This window comes from Vombatus ursinus, unplaced genomic scaffold (genome assembly GCF_900497805.2).
Source record: "Vombatus ursinus unplaced genomic scaffold, bare-nosed wombat genome assembly UNPS02007612.1, whole genome shotgun sequence".
Lineage (NCBI taxonomy): Eukaryota > Metazoa > Chordata > Mammalia > Diprotodontia > Vombatidae > Vombatus > Vombatus ursinus.
This window is the reverse complement of record NW_020947390.1, coordinates 9,956,827-9,982,636: the sequence shown is the minus strand read 5'-3', so window position 1 is coordinate 9,982,636 and position 25,810 is coordinate 9,956,827. Positions and strand designations below refer to the sequence as shown.

At 34.6% G+C, this 25,810-nt stretch overlaps 1 protein-coding gene across 2 annotated transcripts in view; it reads left to right on the top strand.

The window, feature by feature from the left end:
- Window positions 1-25,810, top strand: part of CWF19L2 (CWF19 like cell cycle control factor 2) — a 123,652-nt gene that overhangs the window by 59,375 nt on the left and 38,467 nt on the right. For both annotated transcript variants that reach the window (XM_027849597.1, XM_027849596.1), the window contains 3 exons: window positions 4,599-4,724; window positions 7,611-7,748; window positions 25,351-25,563. In XM_027849597.1, the coding sequence (XP_027705398.1) occupies window positions 4,599-4,724; window positions 7,611-7,748; window positions 25,351-25,563 (477 nt within the window). The remainder of the gene's footprint in view (window positions 1-4,598; window positions 4,725-7,610; window positions 7,749-25,350; window positions 25,564-25,810) is intronic.

The following is a 25,810-nucleotide window of genomic DNA, read 5'->3' as shown; positions in this document are numbered from 1 at the left end:
AGATTTACTACAGGTTACTAACATTATTCGCATTTTACAGATGAGAAAGTAAAAGGTCAGGGAGGTTTAGTAACTTATCCGTGATTGCATAGCTATATGATTGTCAGATATGGGATTTGACCCATTCTTGACAAAAAAATAGTTACAGAAATATTTTTGAAAGAGATTAGTGGGTTTTTTTTCCTCTAAAATTACATTGTCTATCATCTGGCCCTTAAAACTGCCCTTTGCTAACACACTATTTTCTACCTTGATAGTCCTGGAGATGCTTGAAGAAAGCTGTTGTCTGGTCCCATTTCTGCCCCGTCCAGGTGCATGTTTTCCTGGTTCTGCTTCTTTCACTTTTATATGTCTTCCTGTACATCATGCATTGCTAGTCTTTATGTTCATCATTTCTTAATTGAGCTGTAATATTTCATTATTTTTATTTGCTGTAATTTGTCTAACTATTCCCTAATCAGTGAACACCTACTTTGTTTCTGGTTCTGTGCTACCACAGAAAGCACTTCCATAAACATTTTGGGTATTCATTTATTCCTTTCTTTATATTTTTGACCTACCCAGTGTGGGATATCTGGTTAAAAAGTTTTGGACATTTCAGTTACTCTTTGTCTTGAGAGTCCCTGCTACCATAAGAGCTCTTTATTGTGGAATACTTCTTTTGTTTTGCTCATTCTTCCAGAATACTTCCCGACTTCAGATTTGATTTTTGTGGTGGGCTCTACCACACTTCTACAGGGAATGTCTGGATTGGGCCTGTTGCTATTTTTTTTTTAGGGTATTGAGTATTGTATCATTCTAGGATCTCAGGGACAAACTGGGGACCTGCATGCTTTCATTGCTCCTGAAATGATTTGATCCAGGGCAAAGACTGATTGCTGTTCCCCCTGAGCTCTGCAAGTACCTGATTGAATTTGGGTTTGAGCAAGATTAGACTGCTGCTTGACTCTGCCCTTATTAGTCACCTGGAAAGCTCTTCCTGGAGTCAGAAAGACTAGAGTTCAAATGTGACCTCAGACACTTACTAGCTGTGGGACCCTAGACAAGTCACTTAATCTTTTTTTGCCTTAGTTTCCTCATCTGTAAAATGAGCTGGAGAAGGTGGGCAAAACACTACAGTATCTGCCAAGAAAACCCAAAAAATGAGGTCATGAAGAGTTGGAACACAAATGAAATGACTGAACAACAGTGCTTTGTAAATGCTAGTTATTATTGTGGTCATATAGTTGTTTCTAATTCTTCGCTATCATGAAAAGGTGCAGCTAAGAATATTTGGGTGAATTTTGGACCTTTCTGTCTTTGTATGCACCTAGGTATGGGATCTCTTGCTCAAAATCTAGATGTTGAGACAATTTTTTTTTTCAGTAATAACTGATTTTTTTTTTGCCAGTGATTAAGACCCAGTTTTATTTAGACAATTAACATCAATTAACAATCAGTTAAAATTAGTCATTTTACATTAATGATTAAAACTAATCAATTTACAAAAAGATATTTGCTGCAAAGATAAAGCAAGAATAGAAGTTACAAACATTTCTACCCAACAACTACTCTACCTTAGACCACCTCATTCTCTGAGGAAAATGGGCTCAAAAATTAACCCAATTTCTATATAGTATGCACCCCACCATGTTCACTTCTAAATATGACATTCATGAGTTTGTACTTCTACTACTAGGCTGGGTCAAAAAAGTTTCTTGGGACTTCACTTTTTTAAAAAAAAATTTTTTTTATTAATTTATTTTGATTTATCAACAATCACTTCCACGTGCTTTTGTGTTTAAAATTTTTCTCCCCCTTCTTCCCCACCACCCTTCCTAAGACGGCACACAACCTGATATAGGCTATACATACACATTCCTATCAAACATATTTTCACATTAGTAATGTTGTAAGTAAAAATTAGAGCCAATAGGAGGAACCACCAGGAAGAGGAAACAAAATCAACAGAAGAGAAAGAAAAATAGCTATTTAACTTCCATAAGTCTTTCTTTGGATGTGGATAGCATTTTCCATCACGTTAGAGATGTCTTAGATCTTTGTATTGCTGGGAAGGGTTAAGTTTATCGACATTAGTCATCGCACAACGTGGCTGTTATTGTGTAACTAATAACTGATTTGTAGAACACTGAAGTTTCTAAAGTGCTTTCAATCTTTTATTTTCATTTGAGCCTTATACCAGCCATGGGATTTAGATTTGCTACAGGTTACTAACATTAGTTCCATTTTGCAGATGAGAAAATAAAAGGTCAGGGAGGTTTAGTAATTTATCCGTTATAGGCATTTTATATTATAGGCATTTTAAATTACTTTATTAGCTAACTTCAGTTTTATTTACAAACAACTGGATCAGTTTATAGCTCCATCAGCAGTGCATTAGAGTGCTTATCTTCCCGTAACTGCTCTAATATTGGCTTCCCAACTTTTGTCATTCTTGCCAATTTGTTGGTATGAGATAAAATCAAAGTTGTTTTTATTTGAATTTCTTTTATGATTAATGATGTGGAGCAGTCTTTCATATGGTCTTTAATAGTTGGAAGTTCAAATTGTCCATATCCTTTGAACATTTACGTATTTCAGTAAATGGCTTTTAGTGTTGTATAATTTTATTAGTTTCCTCTATATCTTGGAGAACTTTAGAACTCCTAGATATTTGATGAAAAATTTCACACACTTCTTCATCACCGGTTGATGTTTTCTTTTAACTTAGTTGCATTGATTTTGTTATAGCAAATGTTTCTCAGTTTCATGTAAACTGTGTTGGGGGGTGTGTGAAAAATTCTGTTTTAAGTATTCTGGAAAGGCTACAAAATTTTGATAAGAATGGCTGTTGCCCTCTTGGAACCTACAGTAGAGTCAGGGGATGACATACAAACATATATCTATCTATATCAATCCATCTGTCCATCCATCCATTTATCTATCCATCTATCTATCTGTCTGTCTGTCATGCTCAATAATACATGTGCTTTAGAATATGAGTTCTCCAGGGAAGGTGATTAGCATCAGGAAGGATGAGAATAGAAGGTTGCATTTCAGTTAAGCTTTAAAGAATAGGTAAGAAACCAACAAATAAAGTAGGAGAAGTAGCACATTTTAGGCATAGAGAGAAACAGAAACAAAATGTGGAGGTGAGAAATTTAGGGTATTTTGGAGATCTGTGGGGAAGGCCAGTCTAGTTTCAGTGTACAGTATTTGAAGAATAGTAGATAATGCAAGAAAGGTAGATGACAACAAATTTAAGACAGCTTTGAATATCAGATCAGGGTTTTGAATTTTCCTTGCTAGGCAATAGGGAGCCATTTGAAAGATTTTTAAATAGAGGAATGACATAATCAAATGTCTAGAAGTTGGAAGGATAAATTGAAGGAAGAGAAGTAGTGAGGCAGGAAAAATATTAGGAAGCTGTTGGAGTAGTGCAGGTGGGAGAGAGTGAAAACTTGTCTTAGGGTAATGATGCTGAGAATCAAAAAGATAGGGCAGTTAATTGACTTGTAGAATTGGAATTGTATTATTGGAGAAGTGAGGAAGAGGAAATAAAGATAAGTTAAAGGTTATAATGTACAACTAGATAAAATGGTGGTGCTATTAACAAACATGGTGAAGTAAGTAGGGGAGGAGCAATTTTTTGAGAAAAATAGTGAGTTTGGCTTTTATGTGCTGAATTTGAAGTGACTGTTGGATATACACATGGAAATGTGATGTAGGTCATTAGAGATAATAGCCTACAGTTTGGGAGAGAAGGGCTGGAGATGTAAATCTGAAAATCATTTCTATACAGTTGATTGAAACATGGACATGAATGAGTTTACTTAGAGAGAGTGTAGTGGGAAAGGAAAAGAAGGTTGAGTATAGACCCTTGGGAAATAATCCATGGACCTGAGAAGAGGCAAGGATGGAGTAGAGAAGGAGAGCCAGGAGAGTAGTTTACCATTGATCCCTACATAATTCTGCGTCAAAATTTTGCTAGCACTTTTTCTATTGACAGTGTATTTTAAGTCACTCATGACATATACTATAAAATTCATACTTTTGCCAACCAATTTGCGAAGAAAAGGTATACATGTTGTGCAGCTCTTAATCCTGCCATTTGAATTATATGAGAAATATGCCCAAGCCATTACATTTCAAAAGAAAGTTACTTGGGACATAGTTTCACAGTTTCTCAGTTCTTGATTCTTTGCTGCCATTTTTCCTTTGGTTTGATTTTAAAAGTAAAGAAGTGTTTGCAAAAAGTTACTTTAAGAGAAAAATGATGAAAATTCATGTGCAGTGTCAGGAAAGTGCTTTATATCTAGTAAATACTTAATGTATGTATAAATATAAGTTTTTCAGACTTTTTATTTCAACACATGTATTTTTATGTCACAGTGAAGCTCAGATTTCCTTTTCCTCCTGCCTGCTAATCTTATATTTATATTAAGATGAAAGACCATGTACATATTTTCATGCCATTGTGAAATTATGGTTGCATGTTGTGAGGCTTAAGAAAATCCACAAAATTTACATAGAACCTTAATCTTATTTGTTTTTAAGCTTTTAAGAAGAAAAAAATTCCCAGTCCTATATTTTTAACTTATCTCTACATCTAATAACAGGGTGAATGCTTGCAGGAAGAGCAAGAGGTGGTCCTTGTCAGAACAGATCATTCTGGAAGGGTATGGCCTGTGAGTACACCAGGAGTACCATTGGAACCCAAGGAAAGAAGAAGGAAAAAGCAGACGGTAATTTTAATACAAGACCTTTGCTTATTAGGGCAAAAGTCTTGGTTTGTTCAAGGCTTAATTTTTTCATCAAATTTAATATGAAATATTTGCTGCCATGGAACTTTTTTCTTTTTCTTTTTTGAAAGGAAATTTTCAAATGTTTATACCAGAAATTAGTAAAATAACTCTGGGTTAATTTAAATATTTTTTTTTAAAGGTAGTACACCTTTCCCTTTTCTGATGATTTCTAGAGGCATTATTTAAATGTAAACCAAAAAAGGAAACTACTTAAGGAATTTTTAACTTTTTTTGTCAGAGGTGTTTATTTAAAAATTTAATTGCAAAGACTTAACCAGTAGCTTGAATTACTTAAGATTACTAATGGTTATTTTTATAGAGTTATTAAATATATTAAAGAAAACTTTATCTTGTAATTCTTGTCTATTTTAGTTAACTGATTTCAGGTACTGCATTGGAGTATTTATAAGTAGGAGAGTTTGTGTAATTCTCCACATGATATAATGTCTTAATGATATTTACATACAGGAAGACCAATTAGTAGGCTATTGCAGTAGTCCAGGTATGATGTGATGAGAGCTTCTGTCTGGGTGCTAGCAGTGTCAGAAGAGAGAAGGAGGTATATGTGAGAAATGTTGGGAAAATAGAATTGATAGGAATTGACAGCCAGTTGCAAATGGGGAGTGAGAGAGAGTGGATGAAAGTTGAGGATGATACTTAGGTTGCATACTTGGGTGAGTGGGAGGGTGGTGGTGCCCTCTAGAGTCATAGGAAAGTTTGGAAGAGGGGAGGAATTAGGAGGAAACATAATGAATTCACTTTTGGTCATGTTGAGTTTAAGATATCTCTGGGACATCCACTCTGAGATGTTTACGAGGCAGTAGGAGATATGAAACTGGAGGTCAGGAAAGAGATTAGAAGTGGATAAATATATCTCAGGATTATCAGCATAGAGGTGGTGGTTGATTTCCATGGGAGTTAATGAGATCACCAAACAAAATAGTACAGTGGGAGAAGAAAAGGTCTAGGACACAGCTTTGGGTGACACTCATTATTAGCAGGTATGACCTAGATGAGGATCCTGCAAAAGAAACTGAGAAGGAATAGTCAGATAGGTGGAAGGCAAAACAAGAGAGACTACTATCATGAAAACCTAGAGAAAAGAGAAAAAATGTCAAGGAAAAATGGTGATTGACAGTATCAAAGGCTGCATAGAGATCAGGAAGGAAGAATATTGAGACAAGACCATTATACTTGGCAATTAAGAGATCATTGATAATTTTGAAGAGAGCAGTTTTAATTGAATGAGGTAGCTTAGCATATGAGTGCTTTCCTCATCTCCTGTGACATTTGAGTGAAATAAAGATGTGTATTACTCATTTTTAAATGGTTCTAGATATATATTATTTGTAACATAATTAATGATCAAAGAAAAGATAAAATTATAATTTTTCTAAAATATCTGTTATATGATTATTAACAAATATTTATTGAATGCTGCTACCTGGCCAAAATATAAAGAATGGAAGTAAATTATAAGTAATAGGTTTTGCCTTCAAGACACTTAACTCTAAATGTTAATTTATTTAAAAATTTCTTCTGCAAAATAGTCATCTCCAAATAGCCTATTTGAAAGGAGGCAAGCTAAACAAATGAATTACTCCCCAAATCATGTATTTTATGATTTACTATTTCTTTCACATATCCCAGTCTGTGCTGATCCTGAGTACTTTATGTATTAGTTCTATAATCAGTAAACCAACTATTCCCAGGCCCAGGTGGGGGATAGAAATTAAGAAGTGCAGAGCAATCTACTCTGAAAGTTACCAGATTATAGGCAGCAAGGTGGGTGGTGGATAGAGCCCTGGGCCTGGAGTCAGGAAGACCTGAATTCAAATGCAGCCTCAGATACTTAGTAGCTGTTAGTTGTGTGACTCTGGGCCAGTCATTTAATTTGTGTGCCTCAGTTTAGTGAAATGTAAAATGGAACTAATAATAGTAACTACCTCTCAGGGTTGTTTTGAGGATCAAATGAAATCATTGTAAAATGTTTAGAACAATGTCTGACACATAGTAAGTGCTAAATAAATGTTTGTTATTGTTGTTGTTGTTTTTATTTTCTTTGTAAAACCTTTTCCTTTCCCTGCTTACATTATGTCTATACTAAATGTCTGTACTAAAGCTGCCATCCTGAATTTGAGTGCTATGTTTGTTTCAATTCAACAAACATTTCCAGTAAAAAAAAAACAAAATGTGCTAGGTAATGAAAGGCATAACATAATGAATAAGATGTGATCCTGTGACCTCAACGAGTTTTTGAGTTTTTGGGAAAAAAAAACATTGAAAATATTGGAGATAACTTTAATATAATATTAGATAACTTGTTTGTATTGTATTGGGACACATAGGTGGCACAGTGGATAATGTTTGGGACTCTGATTCAGGAAGACCTGAGTTCAAATCCTGCCTTACATACTTACTAGCTGTATGCCTCTAGGCAAGTCATTTATACTTTCTCAGCCTCAGTTTCCTCATCTGTAAAATGGTGATAATAACAAAACCTGTATCACAAGATTGATGTGAGGATCAAATGAGATAACATATTGTAAAGCACCTTGTAAACCTTGAAGTTCTATATATGTAAATGCTAACTATTATTGTTTCCTCTCACCACTGTTGTCAGTGGCCAGTAGAATGATCATAAAGTGGTCCTGGGGCAAACATTAGATTTTACAGAAGAATGTATTAGATATAGAAGGAAAAATTTACAACTATCTTATGTTAAACTAAACTGTTAAGTCATGTTTGGATTTTATTTTTATTTCATTATTTTGATATGTGAGAAATTCTCATATTCTCACAAGGTTATTATTCATTTCACCATAGGTAACAACACACGTAGATAAGGAGCGAGTCAGATACTTTCATGATGATGATGACTTAAGCTTAAAGGATTTGGTTAAAAATGAAAAGATGGGAACAGCAGAAGATCAAAATAGAGCTTTCATGAAGATGGCATCTAAGGTAAGCATGCTCTTGGCTTTTTTCAGGTTCCTGCCCAGTTTGTGGATTATTCATCACTTAGTTTGGAGACTCTTCATTGGTTGACTGTTTTACTATTTTCTGACTCCCTCATAAACAGCTATATCTACATAACAGGAAACACATTTTGGGGATTGATTTTCTGGGACTTGTGAGTATGTGAATGTTATTCTCTGCAGAGAAAACTGGTTCTGCCCATCCATATAGTTCCATCAAAAATGTTGGTTATCAGTGGACCACAAATAGTTAAGCTGCAGTTCTGTCTGATCTATCTATACCTTCTAGCTCTTGGCAGGTAAACAGGAGGTGGAAGAAAATATTGGGGGTTGGGTCATGCATTAGGGAGCTTATGATGATGAAAACTCTAGTTATCAGAAAGTATAAAAGAATCTTACCAGATTATTATGAAGAATGGACAGTGTAATATTTTTGTCTTTTTAAGATATGTGTTCTCTCTTTGAAGTCTTTACTTAATGCAGACCTCCTAATGATGTGCGGATATTAAAGCTATAGTACCTAAGCTCAGCGTTTGAGAAAAATGGCAGTTGTAAAAGGATGAAATGGAGTACATTTATTTTTATTCCTGTAAGGATTTAAATTTAGAAACTATTACTTTTTCTGTCAGTTTTATGAGTTATTTATATTCATAGATTTGACACCTTAGAATAATTTAAAATTTTGTTTATTTGGGGGATGAACACTGAAAATGATGTCTAGTAAAACAAATCTCCTTTGAAGATGAGATAGAAAAAGATTTAGAGGACCTAGAAATATTTTTGATAAGAAGTAGAAGAAAATGTTTATCAGTTAAATATTAAGTTCCTACTTTGTGCCAGGTGCTGTGCTAAGCTTTGGAGGTGCAAATATAAAAAAACAAAAACAGTTCCTTGCCCTCAAGGGGCTTACAATCTGATGGAAGAACACTTAAAAAAAAAAAAGCAGGGTTTAGAGGGGTAAGAGAGAGGACGTACTGACACGGAGGCATGGTAGAAAAGTCAGAGAAGTCCCAGAGTAGTATATGAGAGGTCAGAAGATGTCTGACTTGAGCTCCCTCCTTAAATCGAGGTTTTGGAGTTCATGTCACTACCCTCTAGTGAGACGAGTGACAGAGGATAGTGATGATGTGTAGTACCAAGCCTGATGGGAACTTGCAGGATGAAGTTTTCCTAATAATGAACTTCCTGGGACATAGTGAAGAAGTTGGAGAAGTCCCAGAGTAGTGCAGCCAGGTAAGAGATGTTCTTTAAATTCTATAGGCAGCTAGGTAATGCTTTGAATGGGATACTGGAGTTAAGAAGACCTGAGTTCAAATCCAGCCTCAGGCACTCACTAGCTGTATGATCTTGGGCAAATCACTTAATCTGTTTGCCTAGTTTCTTCAACTGTAAAATGAGGATAATAATACTCCTACCTCCTAAGATTATTATGAAGATCAAATTAGATATTGGTAAAGTGCTTAGTATGGTGTTTGACACATATTAGGTGCTTACTAAATGCTTACTCCCCCTCCCATAAAAAAATAATCACTTTAAGGTGGACCTGAATTCAAATGGCTTCTCAATAAGCCTGTTAGAATCCATCAGGTACCAATAAAAAAATCTTTTTTTTTTTAGGGATTAATTCACCTGTTGCTTTATCTTTTAATTATAATCAATAACTGCCACTGTTTATGTTACTGTGCAGTAGAAAATTTTCATAATAAGTAGTTATTAATTGTCTGGCTTGCTGTGTAGCAGCTAGCTTTGCCCACAGTTGCGTTCATATTTGCCTAGTTTAGTGAAACCTTACACTGTATAGTTGTCTTCTTTATTTGTTCAGTTTCAATAAAATCATAAAGTCCCATGAAAAAATTTTTAAAACTTTCGTGTTTTTGCCACCAAAATTTTCTTGCAGATTTGGGTATGTGGGTCATACAATCTCTAGTTCATTCTTCTCTGTACCAAAAGCTGTTTATAACCTTTACCAGTTTACATATATCTTTATGTGTTTTTAAGCTGTTATTTTTATAAAATTAATTGATTTTAATTTGATATTCATAAGCATATTGCTGTGTCAAAATTTTAAAAACAATTTGGTTCCTTGTATAACTCTTACTTGTAGTTTCTATTTTAATTTCATAAACCTACCTACAGAACAGTATACTCTGTCCTTGGGCAGATATAAAGATAAATATGACATGATTCTGGCCATCACGGCATGTGTGCCAGTAACTTGAACAGAAAATAGATCATAAGTGCTTATATGGAACACTATCCCAGCTGAACAACCAAGATAATAGAAATTAAGTAGAGCAAAATCAAGGCATCATAAACTTAATAAAATATTGTATTCCAATGTGCACTTAAGATGATTTGCATTCAACAAGATTTTCTTTGTTATATTTTTCCAAGTAATTTTGAATGATTTTGATGTAGAGATGGAGGATAACTTGCTGAAAGACCCTTTAAGGTTGTGTTTTATTTAATCAAATGAATACTTTTCAAAAAATAATCAACAAAGCAATAAGTATAATGGGATGTTTTATTCTCTACATCTTTCGTTCAGTTTCATGTTAGTAAAGATGTATGAGGTCCACTGGAATGTCACTTGCAAAATTTTACCTATTCCCTCATGAAAGTTATTTTGGATGCACGTGAAGACGATTCTCATAAAACCTTTATATAGATTGGAAAGTAGATTTATAGGTATGTGGTTGCTGGTTGAGGCCTTTTTTATTCCATACCTTTGATATTGTCTTCTTCAGATATTTTTAGTTATCTCAAATATTTGAGAGAATATCAGAATTTAAAAAAAGGCAGTCTTTTGCTCATGGAGCAAACAAGGATTATGAAGAATTGTGCATAGTTTCTCAGAAACAATCTGGCCTGTTCTTCCCAGTCAGTCCTGGGCTCAATGCACTTTTCATAAGATTTTCATAGGATTCAACCCATATTCAATATATCTGTGCTGATGGACTAACTCAGATTGTCCATTCATATCTGTGTCGTAGTATAGACGATAGCCTTTTTTTTTTAATCCACTTGATTTTTCCTTTAGGTTAATCTTTTTTATGTGGTCATGGATCTCACTGTTTAGGCCCTCTAGTATTCTTGGACTTGACGCAGTCAGCACAAAGTTACTTACAAACAAGCACCAAGGAGATCTTACATTGAGGGTGTTGTACCAGACAATCTTTAGGGTTCTATTTATCTCTAAATTTCTATGACCTGCAGAGAATTCCTCTTGCATTTGGACTTTGCTCAGGTCTTCTTTCAGGACGATGGGAATCACAACCTACAAGCATACTTACCTCTTTGCCTCACTTATAGATAATTGTTTAACAATGTTACTTTTATATCTGTATCTTTCATATAATATTTAATGAGCTCAGTGGATACGTAGGAAAATCTTTTTTGGAGCAACGACTTTTAGGACTGTGTTTTGTTTTATTCATTCATGCTCTTTTGGAATCAACAAATGGTGGATGTAGTGCCTTTTGTCTTACAGTCTGTATTCCTTTCATCAAATGTTGTGTGCTTGTTCCATGCTCATATTTTCATTAAAGACCCCTTCAATGCTTGTGTAAATTATTCTCATAATGTCTTTATGGAGATGTGGAAATAGGCAAGGGCAGTTTTTGATGTTTTTAATAGTCCAAGTCAAACTTTCTGCACAGTCATTTCCCCTTCTTCTCTCCCCCTGTTTTTGTGGGACTATACTACTCTTAATTTTTAAAAATCTTTTTTCTGTACTATTTTGCTTAATACATGGGTTTGTATTCTGGACTGGTGTTACTTTTGACTTTCATGTCTCTCCACTTGGCAGTGAGATCAAGTGTTTCCTGGATGGAGTGATTTCTGTTCTGTTGGTTTCCTTATGAGGGGAACTGTTTTATATCACTTAAATTTCTATGACAAATATTAAATCAGAGTTAATGTCTTTACTTTTATTAATTTTCTTTTTTTTTCCCTAATGACACAAGCTTGTCTGAACAGGTCAGGATGATGCTTTTTTAACCACATACAGTATCACCTTATCTTTATTCTTCTAATTTGATGTTGATTTTGACCTTTGCTGTAACTAGTCTATATTCTGAGTACATTAAGATGGCTGATTTTCAAGACTCTCATTTCAGTAATCAGCTGTTCACTGTCACAGTATATTTCACTGTTGTAGTTAGTGATCTAGAATTCTAGGTGAGGTAGCATTCTAGACATATACACAATTGTTATTGGAAGTTCAGATAGAAGTTGTTAGAATCTTGGAGAGAATTCTTGTTTTAGCCAAACCATTTTATCTGGATAACAATAGACATTCTTCATCCACTTGGTTTTTCTTGTATAGTTAGGCTAAACAATTTGAGGGTTTATAAATTTCATTTAGGATGATCTGTAGTTTTCTGGAACTTTATGTGGTCCACATAGTGCCAGTGCCATTTGGAGGAAACACAGGCATTGGAAAGGAACTAGGAAAGGTAAATACATCTGAGTAACTAGAAAGAGTTAAATGATGATGATGTACTCACATTCTTATTTGAGGAGAAGCAATAAGTATCCCAACAGGATCCTAATGTATTCAAAGTTCATTGAGGCAGGTAAATAAGGTAAAAAGGTCCTGGGTGTGGGTTTGTTCTGATTTTTTGGCTCTAGGAAAAGAAAGGGAGAAAAACAAATATACTGAGGAAGGAATTAATTGAATTTTATTTCAGTTGAATCAATTCAAGTAAAAATTCATTTCAATCCTGAAATAGAAATAATTGCTGCTGTGCTAAACTTCCATTGTGCTTTTTAAACCTCTAAAATATTTATAACTTTCTGCTTTGTATTAGTTATTTGTGTGCATGTTATATCTTTCCTTTAGAATTTTAAGTTTCTTGAGGTCATTGTCCATGTCTTGTCCATCTTTCTATGTCCCTTAGTGCCTTAGGAAAGGAAGGCTTTCAGTAAATGCTTTTTTAATGTCAACATTTTAAATATGATATAATATTAATTTGGTATGTAGTATTCTGTTTGACTTTGTTTATGTCTTTATATATCATCTTTCACTATGTTGACATGGTCATAAAATACTTTAGAAGCACATACTTTACATACATACATAGTCATTGTTGCACGTGTTTACGTAGTGGCAAGAGATTCAGTACACAAACAGAAGTTCAATTTCAGAGTAAGAAAATGCTTGCAAGTGGAAATCCTCTTGAGGAGGAGGGCTTAACATGCTGGGACATGGTAGTGCTTTATATACATAATAAACCACAGGTGGGCTAGGACATAATCATTTCTGTGTTTTGAGTAGTAGTTCCTATGGCAGGATCACGTACGGACAATGCCTATGTTCCTGTGTCCTGTGGGAACAGTCTCCAACTTGATTGTCTCACAGCAGGGTACAAAACCAGTTAGCGTGGCAGGAACAGGAATGCAATACCTGGTTTGGTTCACTTTGCTGTTACCAGAAACAGGGTTTGTGAGCATGTCAGGAGGTATGATGGATGGCTGTCAGGTCCCTGAGAAAAAGGAGGAGCTGCAACACATCTAAACAGTTATTGATTAATATGATGAAACAAATCACTCAATGAAAACCTGATGCTGGTCAAAGCAATACACTTTGCCAGAGGGTGAGATCATTCAGAGTGCAAAAGGTTGTTGTTATGCCAAGCTCAGGGCACAGCCTGCTTGCTGGACCTTTGGTCTGGCAAACAGTGTCTCCAAATCTCTTTTGACAGTAGATTAGATAGAATAATTTCTATTTCCTTTGTTGTTATTCAATCATTTTAAATTGTGTCTGATTCTTTGTGACCCCATTTGGGGTTTTCATGGAGTGTTTGCCATTTCCTTCCAGCTCATTTTGCAGATAAGGAAACTAAGGCAAACAAGTTTAAGTGACTCGCCCAGGGTCACTCAGCTAGTTAAGTGTCTGAGGCCAGATTTGAGCTCACAAAGAGGAGTCCAGGCCTGCGTGCTCTATCCACTGCACCACTTAGCTATGTTATTTTAAAGGTATTGTGTTGCTTTGAATTCGAGGTGTCTACTTTTTCTCATTTTGGTTTTCCAGTAGTAATGGTAATGTAGATGAATCACTAAAATGGCTTTTTCCCCTGAAATATTAAATTTTAGCAGTGGAAGTAATTTTAAAGATATTCCTTCTCCTTCACTTTTAAGGTGAGAAAACCAGGGCCTAAAGAGTTAATTGTCTTATTCAAGGTCAGATAGATTTGTGGCAGAATCAAGAACAGAACCCATGACTTTTGATTACCAAATCCAATTTTTTTTTTTGTTATGGAGTATATAATTTTATACAGGTTCAAATTCAGTGCTGGGAGAGACCTTAGAAGTAATATAATAATTGTCTGAATAAGCAGTAACTGCTGAATAAATTTAACTGTTTATACATAATATTCATGTCAGTCACTGTGCTCTTTGTTGTCATTTCTCAAAATATATTCTGAATAAAACATTTCAGAAGGTGAACATAATCATTTAAGATCTAATACATAAATATTGTTATAACAAAAGAAGTAGATCTTTGAGAGCCATATGGATATTTCTTGTTAATTTCAGTAGTACCGTATGCAGTAATTTCATGCATTTAATAATAAAGATAGTAGAAGGTTTTTTTAGTGGGTAGGCATGCATAATGTAGGGAAATGGAAAGGAAATCATTAAATAGAAAAAGTATAAATATACAAAGGAATTAGAATTTTTCATTTAGAATTAGAATTTAGAACTTTTTTAGAATTAGAAATTTAGAATTTAGAATTAGAAATTAGAAAATTTTATCAGAAATTAGAAAAGAATTATTTTATCTTTTAGTAAAAGATGTATGCTTTTACATCTTCTAATATGTCAGTACATTTTATGGGATTTTACAAAACTTTTAAAGCTTGATTAATTTTCTTCCAGAAATAATCCTTTGTGGATTAATTTATTTGCACATTTCAGTAATGACTTTTCCTCTAAAACCTAAATTTGGGTTTTTTTTACTCATTATCAGTAAACAATAAATTAATATAAAATCTTTTAAATCCATTTGAAAGTACTTTTTAAAAGTACTGTTGGAGAATGTAATAGTTAGAAAAGATAAATTTACATAGAGTGACTGCAACTATAGTAACAGCCAGTGGTTTATAGCATTCTAATGATGGATTAATTTTGAACACTAATGTGTACTTCAGGATCAAAAATTTTGGTCATTTTGGGGAAAAAATTATTGGAAATTTAGGGAAATTTTCTTTTATGTATGGTAATTTGCTTACTCGTCTCCTGTGTGAATTCTAGGGAGATGATAAATTATAGACCTGACATCATCTTGTTTTTAAGCAGAGAGCACTATACAAATGTTTGTTGAATTTCTGAATGTGGACTCTTCTGAATGAATTAATAAATTCACTTTAAATTTGAATAATATTGCCACGATATTTTCATCTTTAGAGACATAGTCTTATCATCACATAGAGGCCAGAGACCCAGCCTCAGAGTCAGGATAACTTGCTTTCAAAAACTGCCTCTTATACATGCTTGTTTTGTGATGCTAGACCAGTTACTTAAATTCTCAGTTCCCCAGTAATTTTATAAGCACATAAATTACAGGGCAGCTGTCCATCTGCATTGGTAGAGGGAGTTTCCTCACCTGGGATTTCCCTATATCAATGAAATCACAAGTCCAGTCCAAAAAAGAATCATGTTAAAAACACATTATCTTAGCAAATGTCTAGATTTGGTTCCATTTTGAACTGACTTTACAAAGAAAAGTAAATCTCTGGTGCAATATTAAGGAGAAAAAAAATCACGAGGCTTTTAGTATGTATTTGTTGCATTTCTTGGGTTAGGTTCAATTCTTTTTTTTTTGTCTTTTTTTTAAGGCAATTGGGGTTAAGTGACTTGCCCAGGGTCACGCAGGTAGTAAGTGTCAAGTGTTTGGTCTGAGGCTGGTTTTGAACTCAAGTCCTCCTGACTTCAGGGCCAGTGCTCTATCCACTGTGCCACCTAGCTGCCCTGGTTCAGTTCTTAAATGTTGAAAAGTTCTTTAGGGATAACTAGATAAATCCTTCATGTTTGATTTAGTCCTACTGACATGTGGAGGAGAACCTGAATATCTTATTAACTGCCTCTTTTTTCTTTTAAACTTTTCTTTTAAACTAAGGTTTACGATCAGGTAAAATTACCCTTATATCTTTTGGGAATTGTGAATATCCTTAACATTTTAATAGTTTCAAACTGCCATATTACTTAAAAGACCCCTTGTAAGAATTGGATTAGAGCTGCCTTTTTTTTATTTGTTTGTTTTGATAACTATGGAATTTTATAGGAAATCTTGGTCACAGTATATAGAGGATTTGAAATGAACAATTCTACAAATAACATGAAATGATGCCCTTCATTTATGTAACACTTATCTAAGACTACGAATTTCTAATGAGAAAGATACTAACATAGATTGTTGTGTTCCATAGTTTTGGTGTCTAAAAATGTTGTAGCTTTCCACAGAATAAATGTGAATTTAGTACATTTGCCTATTTACTAACAGATAGGTAAATTATTAATTCATTTTTCTCCTTAGGTGCTTGCATACTCTTCTCATTGTTGATAATCATAATATAATTAGGTACAATTCATTTTTAACTACCCAAGCTATTGGCTGGGAACATTATTTGTATCCTCCTATGTGAATCTGTGATTTGGTTGGTATAGGTCATTCCTTGGTGAGAAAACTCCCTTTCCTAATACAGTTCAGCATTTTATCATCTTTGAGAGTTAGCACAAGTCCTTAGAAGTTAAGTAATTTGTCCAGGGTCAGATGCCCAGAATGTATTAGAGGTGAGATTTGAACCCTTCTGGCTTTGAGACCTATTCTCTATTCATTATCACAGGCCTTCTTTGATAAAGCTGTGCAGTAGTGTGCAAGTCCCTGAAATAGATAAAATATCAAGAAAGTGAAGGAATTTATTAGAATTACATCTCTCAAGAGTGAGGAAAGAGGGACATGTTCAAATAACCATCCATGTATTTTTATATCTGTTTTCTTTTTTTAATATGGACCTTTCTCACAAGATCATGGGATTTTGAACTGTTATTAGGCCTCAGAGATCTGTTACTTGAAGTTCCTCATTTTACAAATAAGGAAATTGAGGTTCACAGAACTAAAGTGACTTGCCCAAGGTCAACACAGGTAGTGAGTGGAAGAGCTGGGATTTGAATAGAGGTCATTAAGTCAAAATACTTTCCACTACCTGCTGATTGTGTAGCCTTTAGATTGCTGAGATGGTGAATGCAATTGTCTTTATTATCCATGGCCTCTTATTATTTGTCACTCTCCTGTTACCAGTTCAATCTGGTCTAAACTGGTTCATTACACTCCAAACTGATTTAGTCTAATTTAAATTGATTTAAACCAGTTCAACCCATGAGGGAAAGCTCCTTAGTTTGTGCTTCCATTAATCTCATCCAAAAAATAGGTGCTTGAGTATTTCTTGGAATGGTTATGAGTAGAGTAAGAAAGTGATTATTATTAAAGTATTATAAGTAGAGTGAGAAAATGATAATTATCTCCGATGCATAATGCTATTCACATGGTCTTTATTAAGAGATGAGGACTATGGTGGTCTTAATTTAGAATGCTTCATGGTGTATTATAAAATAAAGCATCTTCGTGAGCATGGGTGTATCTCATTTTTCAAGGGCAGTTGTATTAATAGTTATTTTCCAGTTACTGGATAAGTGTTAGGGCCCAGCTCTGGATCGTGGCCTCCTGTAGGGTAGTAAGAGATGCCTGGAGGTTAGTACCTGCCCGAAAGCGTACTGGGAGTGCCTCAGTAACAGACGCTGGCTCCACCTACGAAGGAGGAACATGGGAGGAGCTCGGGCAAGTTCCACCCACGAGGTGGAGCAAGGGCTATAAGAGCAGGACCCGGGGGTGTCTGGGTAGAGCCGGGAGTCAGAGCTGGGGAGAGACCAGAGGTCGGGACGATGGGAGGCAGGAGAGATATCAGAGGCCGGGACCATGGGAGGCAGGAGAGTATGTAACCAATAAATCGTGTGCAGCTGCCAACTCGGGTGTTCTGTCTAGTCATTCCCCTCCACCCTCGGAGGGGCCGGAGACATCCGAAGACTGGGAAGGGTAAGTATCCAAGCGAAGGCTTGGGTGGGATAGCTGACTAAGTGCACTACGTCAGCTAGGGACCCACCAAGCGATGGCCTGGGTGTAGAGACCCCGGGCAGATAAGCAGCACTATTCAGTGAGAATGTGTAATTAGAAAACTTTTTGAAGATTTGGGTCATTCGTGGGTTATAGATTCTTGTACTGTGTGTTGCACTGGATGCCGATCAGCAGATCTACTTCCATTCTTTGTAGAAGGAACATTTTGTGCTTTTCTAATCTTTATGTCACAACATCAGTGTTGCTGGGCCAAGTTGATGTGGGTTCTTTTTCAAAAACAAACAAACAGACAAAAAACAAAAAACAAACCAAAACATATTTGATGTAAAAGAGAGTCATTCTTACATAAGCCTGCCTATAGATTTCAGATAACATATTCCCATTTCTAGAATTGCCTATGAAAATGATAATAAGTTTAAAATCAACATATGTGACTGAAATCATCCAGGAGCTAAAGAAACTCTTTCAATTACCATGTTTTCATTGAAGTGAGATTTTAATGTGAAGTTCTACTTTTTTCCTTAATTTTCTTTGGCATGCTACATCAGTAGTTAAAATTATAATATACTAATCAGAGAATATTTGCATATCTGCTGATCTTTAAGCATGACAAAAGTGTATGATTTAGCATGAGATGATTTTTTAGGACCAAGTGTGTCATCTAAGAGTTCCCGTTTCATAGGGTTAGATTGAGATTTCATCTCAGTTTAAACTTGGTGATGATGTGACATAGGAATGATAGGAAGGACTTATAGGCCTTTTTTAGATCTTCACTTGGTGAAACAGTGGGTATTGAGCAATTAAATTAGTAAACATTTATTAAGTATCTTCTATGTAGCAGGTACTGTGCTAAGCTCTGGATATAACAAATAAAAAGAAAGACAATCTCTGCCCTCAGGAAGCTTACACTTTAAGGAAGGAAGATGACACATAAAAGGAAGCTAGAAAGCTGGGGAATGGGAATGGAATTAAATCAGTGTTTATAAAGCTTTTACTTTGTTTGAGACCCCGTGCTAGGTACTGTGACTATATAGACAAAAATGAAGTAGTGTCTGGCCGCAATAAACTTACAGAGATTGACCAGAAATTGAAGTAAGGTTAATGTGACATCACTTGTTCTTGATAAAGCCATATTGTCTCTTTGTATCATCAAGTCTTGTGCTAGATACTCACTAATTATGCTTTTAGTAAGACATTGTAGAACTTTGCTAGCAATCAAAGTCAAGCTGATTGTTCTCTAGTTTGTGTGCTCCATTCTTTTCTCTTTGGTCAGTCCTCAAAACGTTCATATCGTTTTCAGCAACTTCCTCCTGTTATTAAGAATCATGTCTAGAATAAAATTTATTCTTGTTGCTTCCTTTACCTTTTGAAGGATGAATTGTTACTTAGTCAAATCAAGATCTTAATAGCTTCACTGAATGCAGCTCAGGTAATAATTTACCTGTTTGTTAGTAAATAGGTAAATGTACTAAATTCAGATTTATTCTTTGAAAGCTACCAAATTTTTAGACATCAAAACACTGGAACACAGTGATCCTGTTAGTACCTTTGTAATTAGATACTCATACAATGCTTTTGTGGGAGAGGCAGAAAAAAGAACTATAGGACATGATACCTGGATAGTTAAGTCTCCCATCACACCCCCCCACCCTAGTTTCTTAAGTTATATGTGTTTTTATGTCCATGTGATCTGTAGAGTATTCCATTGAAAATATCCACTTCTGTTTCTATCTTCATTTGTCTTCACTCAGATATATTCTTCTATACTTTCTTGTGGTTCCTGCATTTCCTTACCTGAGAATATATCTTCTTATAAAAGTCTACTCTACCTCTTTCTCTATTTATCCTGTTTCGTTTGAGTAAGATACCTTTCCAGAACCATATTCTGTGTATGGGTCTCATCTCACCAAATTTCTATTCTGCCTATGAGATCAAATTTCTCCTTTCTTTAAGATATCAGTCTTATTTTTTCATACTTTTATCATTATATACTTAAGGGCTTTGACTCAACCTGCAGTATGCAATATATTGAATATTGAACTGCTTATAATTGGACTTCACCATTATTACCAGGATAATTATTATTAATCCTGAGCAGGATCATCCCTAGATAAAATTTTGAAATAGGCAGTTTGTCAGTGGTGCCTCCTGTCAGGGATACTTTTAATTTCAATGTGACTCAAAGTTTCATAACAGCAAAGCGGGATAAAAGACCTCTGTAAAGAGGTAGAATTTCTTCCTGACAAGGAGGTTGTGGTGATTGGTGACTGGTAGGCATTTTGGCTTTCTGCACCTCTAAGATTAAATCAGCTAGGTGGTTGTCTACTCCCATTTGTAAAGTCATGGTTTTGGTTTTGGTCCAAGGGAGTTCCTGTGGAAATTCTCTCCACTTGCATACATTGTACTGCGAGGGTAACTTGTAGTTTTAGAAAGTTGCCTAGGGCCCTGAGAACTTAGTGACTTAACCTTGTTCATATAACTAGGATGTATCGGTTAGGACTTCCAGGTCTTCTTGACTTTAAGGTGTGTTCTTTATGCACTATGTCACATTGCCTTTCTGTTGATCCTTCATACCCTTTCAAATAAACAAATGCAATGTATCTTGCTTTGATTGGTAAATAAATTTAATTTCCTTTTATTGAGTTCATTTCTCACTATAACATGCCATACAAGGACTGTTGTAAGTTTATGCTACTAATGACAAAGGTACTTGATTAAAATGTATAGGTTGAGGATAACTTCTTATTCCTTGAATTAAAATAAATGAAATCAATAAAAAATGACCTCTTTTAAAATTTCAGCTTCATTTATTATTATGGGGAGATTTCATATACCTGGAAGATCTTTACTACTGTAAAACTTCCTGTTTTATTGTTAGTCTGGTGTGGAGGAGGTATAAATTGAAAAAATATAAAGCATTATTAATAACATTGCATGTTTAAGTTTTTTTTTTGGGGGGGGGTGAGGCATTTGGAGTTAAGTGACTTGCCCAGAGTCACACAGCTAGTGAGTGTTATGTGTCTGAGGCCGGATTGAACTCAGGTCCTTCTGGCTCTAAGGCCAGTGCTCTATCCACCGCGCCACCTAGCTGCCCCCTTTTAACTTGTTATGGTGCCAGTTGAAATGGAGAAATATGGAGTAAAGTATTAAGGAGGGAAATGGTTTTCCTTAATTTGTACATATTTCTTTAAGTAACTGTAGGTTTTCCCCTGTTTTTAAGATAGTATCAAATAAGTTAGCCTTATATTATGGAAATGAAAAGGTGAACTGTTGATTTAAGAATTAAAATAAGTTATATACATAAATGGATGTCTAAGTTTGAATGCTTTTGAGAAATCAGTTATTTTTGGCATATGATTATATGCTGGTGCCGTGCAGCTAGATGGTGCAATAGATAAAGTGCTGAGCCTGGAGTCAGGACGACTCCTCTTTTTGAGTTCAAATCTAGTCTCAAACACTAACTGTGTGACCTTGGACAAGTCATTTAATCACATTTGCCTCAGTTTCCTCATCTGTAAAGTGAGCTGGAGAAGGAAGAGGCAAACCACTCCAGAGTCTTTGCCAAGAAAACATGACTGAAAAATGACTGAACAACTATATGCTGATCCACTTTCTTTATTGATGAATTTTGTTTTTATACTATATAGTTTTCACTAGAATTCTTCACTTTCCCAGTGGAACCATTCCAAAATGCAAATAGTATTTTTAAGACCAAAAAAAAAATGTATAAAAAAAAAAGAAGAAGAAAGGTTCCCCACAACTTGATCAATACATTGAAAAGTTAAAACAAAACAAAACATGTACAATGTACATGTGGACATCCCATCTCCTCAAAGGTATGGCTTAGGAATGGCCTCTCATGTCTTGCCTTTTGAGTCACGCTTATTCTTTATAATTTTTGCAACATTCACTTTTGATTTTTTTGTATGAGGTGGTTCATTACATTTACATTGTTGTCTCATTATGTATATTGTTTTCTTGGCTCTGCTTAATTTACTCTGCATCAGTTCATGCGTATCTTTACATGCTTCTCTGTAGTCATCTCATATATCATTTCCTATAGCACAGTAATATTACATTACATCACACAATTTGTTTTGTCATTCTCCAATCTGTGGACATCTAATTTCTTTCTAAATTTTTTTATCACAAAAAAATGTTACTATAAATATTTGTTGTGTATGAGGACTTTCTTCTTATCATTGGCTTTCTTGGGGTATAAGCTCAGTAATGAACTCTCCATTTCAGGGGATATGGACATTTTAGACACTTCATTTGCATACTTCTAAATTCCTTTCCAAAATGATTACTCCAGCTCACCCCCCCATCAACAATGAATCAATGCTACAACCCTTCCTACATTGATTATTGACAGTTTTGTCATTTTTTGATTTGCAGAATGTGAGGTGAAGCCTCAGGGTTGTTTTGATTTGCATTTCTCTTATTATTAGTGATTTGGAGTATTCTTTCATGTCATTGTAAATATTTTGCAAATTTTCGAGAACTATTTATTCATATCCTTTCATCACTTATCTATTGAGGAATAGTTTTTGGTATTACATTTATTTATTAATTGTTTATGTTTCTTGGATGCTAAACCCTCATCAGAGAAACTTGATATAAAGATTTTTTTTCACAATTGACCACTTCTGTTACTGTTCTAGGTGGGATTAATTTTGTCTGTGCAGAAACTTTTCTGATTCATATAAACAAAATTATTTGTTTAACCTTTTGTAATTGCCTCTGCCTCATCTTTGGTTAAAAATGTATCTCCTACCCATAACTGTGAGAGGTATATAATCTGCTTTTCTTCTTATTTTTTTATGGTATGATCTTTAGTATTAAGGTCACATATCCGTTTAGAATGTGTTTTGGAACATAATGCAGGGGTGGTGTAAGGTGTTGGTCTAAGGTAAGCCTAATTTCTGCTAAATTGCTTTCCATTTTTCCCAGCAGTTAAAAAAATCTCAAATAGGTAGTTTTTTCCTAGGTAATTTATATTTCCTGTTTTATTCAACACTGGGTTATTGAATTCCATAGTTTCTAATTCTACCTTGTCTAGTTTGTTCCATTGATCTAATTCTTCATTTTTTAACCCATACCATATTGTATTGGTGATTGCTGCTTTAAAATATAGTTTGAGGCTTGGAAGTACTACTATTCTCCCTTATCTATCTATGTATCTCTTGTTATCACTTCCCTTGATATTCTAGATATTTTGTTTTTCCAGATGTATTTTGTAACTATTTTCTCAAGTTCTATAAGGCACCACCTTGATAATTAAGTTGTATTATCATTAAAAGTATAAATTAACTTTGGCAGTATTGTCACTTTATATTATATTGGCATGGCCCAGCCTTGAGCACTAAATATTCCTTTAGCTATGAAGGTTGTTATTTCTTTCTTTCTTTTTTTTTTTGAGGCAGTCAGGGTTAAGTGACTTGCCCGAGGTCACACAGCTAGTACATGTCAAGTGTTTGGTCTGAGGCCGCATTTGAACTCAGGTCCTCCTGACTTCAGGGCTGGTGCTCTATCCACTGCGCCACCTAGCTGCCCCTCTTTATTTCTTTAAGCAGCACTTTGTGATTGAATCTATACAAATCTTTTGGTAGATTGATCCAGCTAGATGGGCAGGTCACTTAACCTTTATTTGCCTCAATTTCATCTGTAGAATGGGGATAAAATAATAGCACCTACCTCACATGGTTTTTGTAAGGATCACATGAAGTAATAATTGTAAAGTGCTTCGCACTGTGCCTGGATCATAGTAAGCACCATATAAATGTTGAATATTATTATTGTTCTCCAAATACTTTATGCATTTGATAGTTATTTGTAATGGTGTTTTCCTTTCTATTATTACCTCTTGGATTTTGTTGTTATTATATAGAAATGCAGTAGATTTTTGAGGGCTTATTTTATACCCTGCAATTTTGCTGATGTTATTGTTATTGTCTTAATAAGTATCTTTGCTGATTCCCTAGGATTTTCCAATTATGCCGTCCTATCATCAGGAAATAGGAATAGTTTTATCCCTTCTTTACCTACCATTATGCCTTTCATTTCTGTCTTTTGTCTTATTGCTGTTTCTAGCATTTCCTCAGCTATATCAGATAATAGTATGGAGAGTGAGCATACCTGCTTTACTCCCATATTTGTTGTAAAAGTTTCTAATGTATTTTCATTGCATATGATGCTTGTTTTTGGTTTGTTAGATGCTTTTATGATATTAAAAAGGATTCTTCTGCTCCTATACTTCATAGGATTTTTAGCATAAATGAATGTTGTCCTTTGTCAAAGGCTTTTTCTGCATCTATTTAGATAATCATATGGTTTTGGATATTTTTGCTTTTAATATTATTAATTATATTGATTGTTTTCTCTTTAAACCATTGCATTCCTATTATAAATCCAACTTGGTCATAATGAATGATGTCTTGGATAAATCACAGTAGTCTGACATAATTTTGTTTAAAAATTTTGAGTTGATATTCATTGGCAGTATTGGTCTATCATTTTATTTATGTATTTTATCCTTTCCTGATTTAGTTAATAGGACCATATTTATCTCTCAAAAGGATTCTGGTAGCATGCTTTTTCTTCTCAGTTTTTGAAAATAGTTTGTGTAATATTACTACTAATTGTTTTTCAGCTAAATATTCTCAAAGTGAAAATAATAGTCTGACAACTCAATTACATTTATGTTATCTTGGAACTCTAGATCACACAATAGTATTTTTTATAGTATTACAGAAATGTAGACAGGACCTTGAAAAATGAGACAGCTAGTTCACTTTTAGGCAAGACTGTCCTAGAAAAACAATATTATTGTTTAAAGCTTTTTCTGTCTCTCAATTCTCCCATCACTTCAGCTCTTTCCCTCATACATCTATCCATGAAGAAAAAGGAGAATTTTATAATTTTTATCTCATTCCATTATTTAACAACTATCACTCTTAGGCCAGGGAATGCATTGAGTGTTTGTCTGTCTGTCTGTTTGTCTATCTGTCTGTCTACCTATCTATCTATCTATCTGTCTGTCTGTCTGTCTGTCTGTCTGTCTGTCTATCTATCTATCTCTATCTCTCTATCTATCTATTTACCTATCTGGGGGAGGGGAGGTCGTCTATTCCAATTTGGGGAAAAGATTTGTTTTCAGTCTTAAAATGCATGTTTGAAATTCTGGCATAGGCAGTACATGCTCATAAAAATTTATTTCATTATGTAATTTTATTCCTTTTTATTCATGGTATCTTTGGTGGACATTTTGAAGCTCTGTTTGATCTGAGCTCTTACACATTTATAGTTGAGTGCCAATATTTTCTTTTTGAATGCATCCACGTGGTACCGCTGTTTTTCAGCTACAAGTTCTCTGTGTTAGAATACAATAAAATTTCAAACATGACTATTTTTTTTTATTCATATGTTAACACAATTTTCTCTGTGTTTTTAGCTTACCGAAAAAACTGATAAGGAATATTGCAGTTTGGATGACATGTTTGTCTCAAAAGCAGCTAAGAAGGAATGTTTTGGTGGTGATGAGGAGAAACAGAAGAAAAAAGCAATCTCAGAGCATCAGAAGCTTGCTGCACAAATGGAGAAGTGTCCGTATTGTTTTGATAGTTCTCAGCTTCCCAAACACCTTATTGTTGCAATAGGTGTTAAGGTATGAAAACAGAAAACTTCAGAAAAAAGGATTTTTTGATATTTCATAGTTTTGTATTTTATTCCATTTCTTCAACAGAATTAGAGAAGTTAGGAAGAAATGTGGATTTTGTGAGTAAAGGCAATGAGTTTTCTTATAACAATGTTGTCTTTAAGATGCTTATAGGTCATCTACTTTGAAATGTCTCATAGGCGATTATGCCTGTGTTATATACAGCTAGAACTTGGGAGCAGAACCAGTGCTGGGT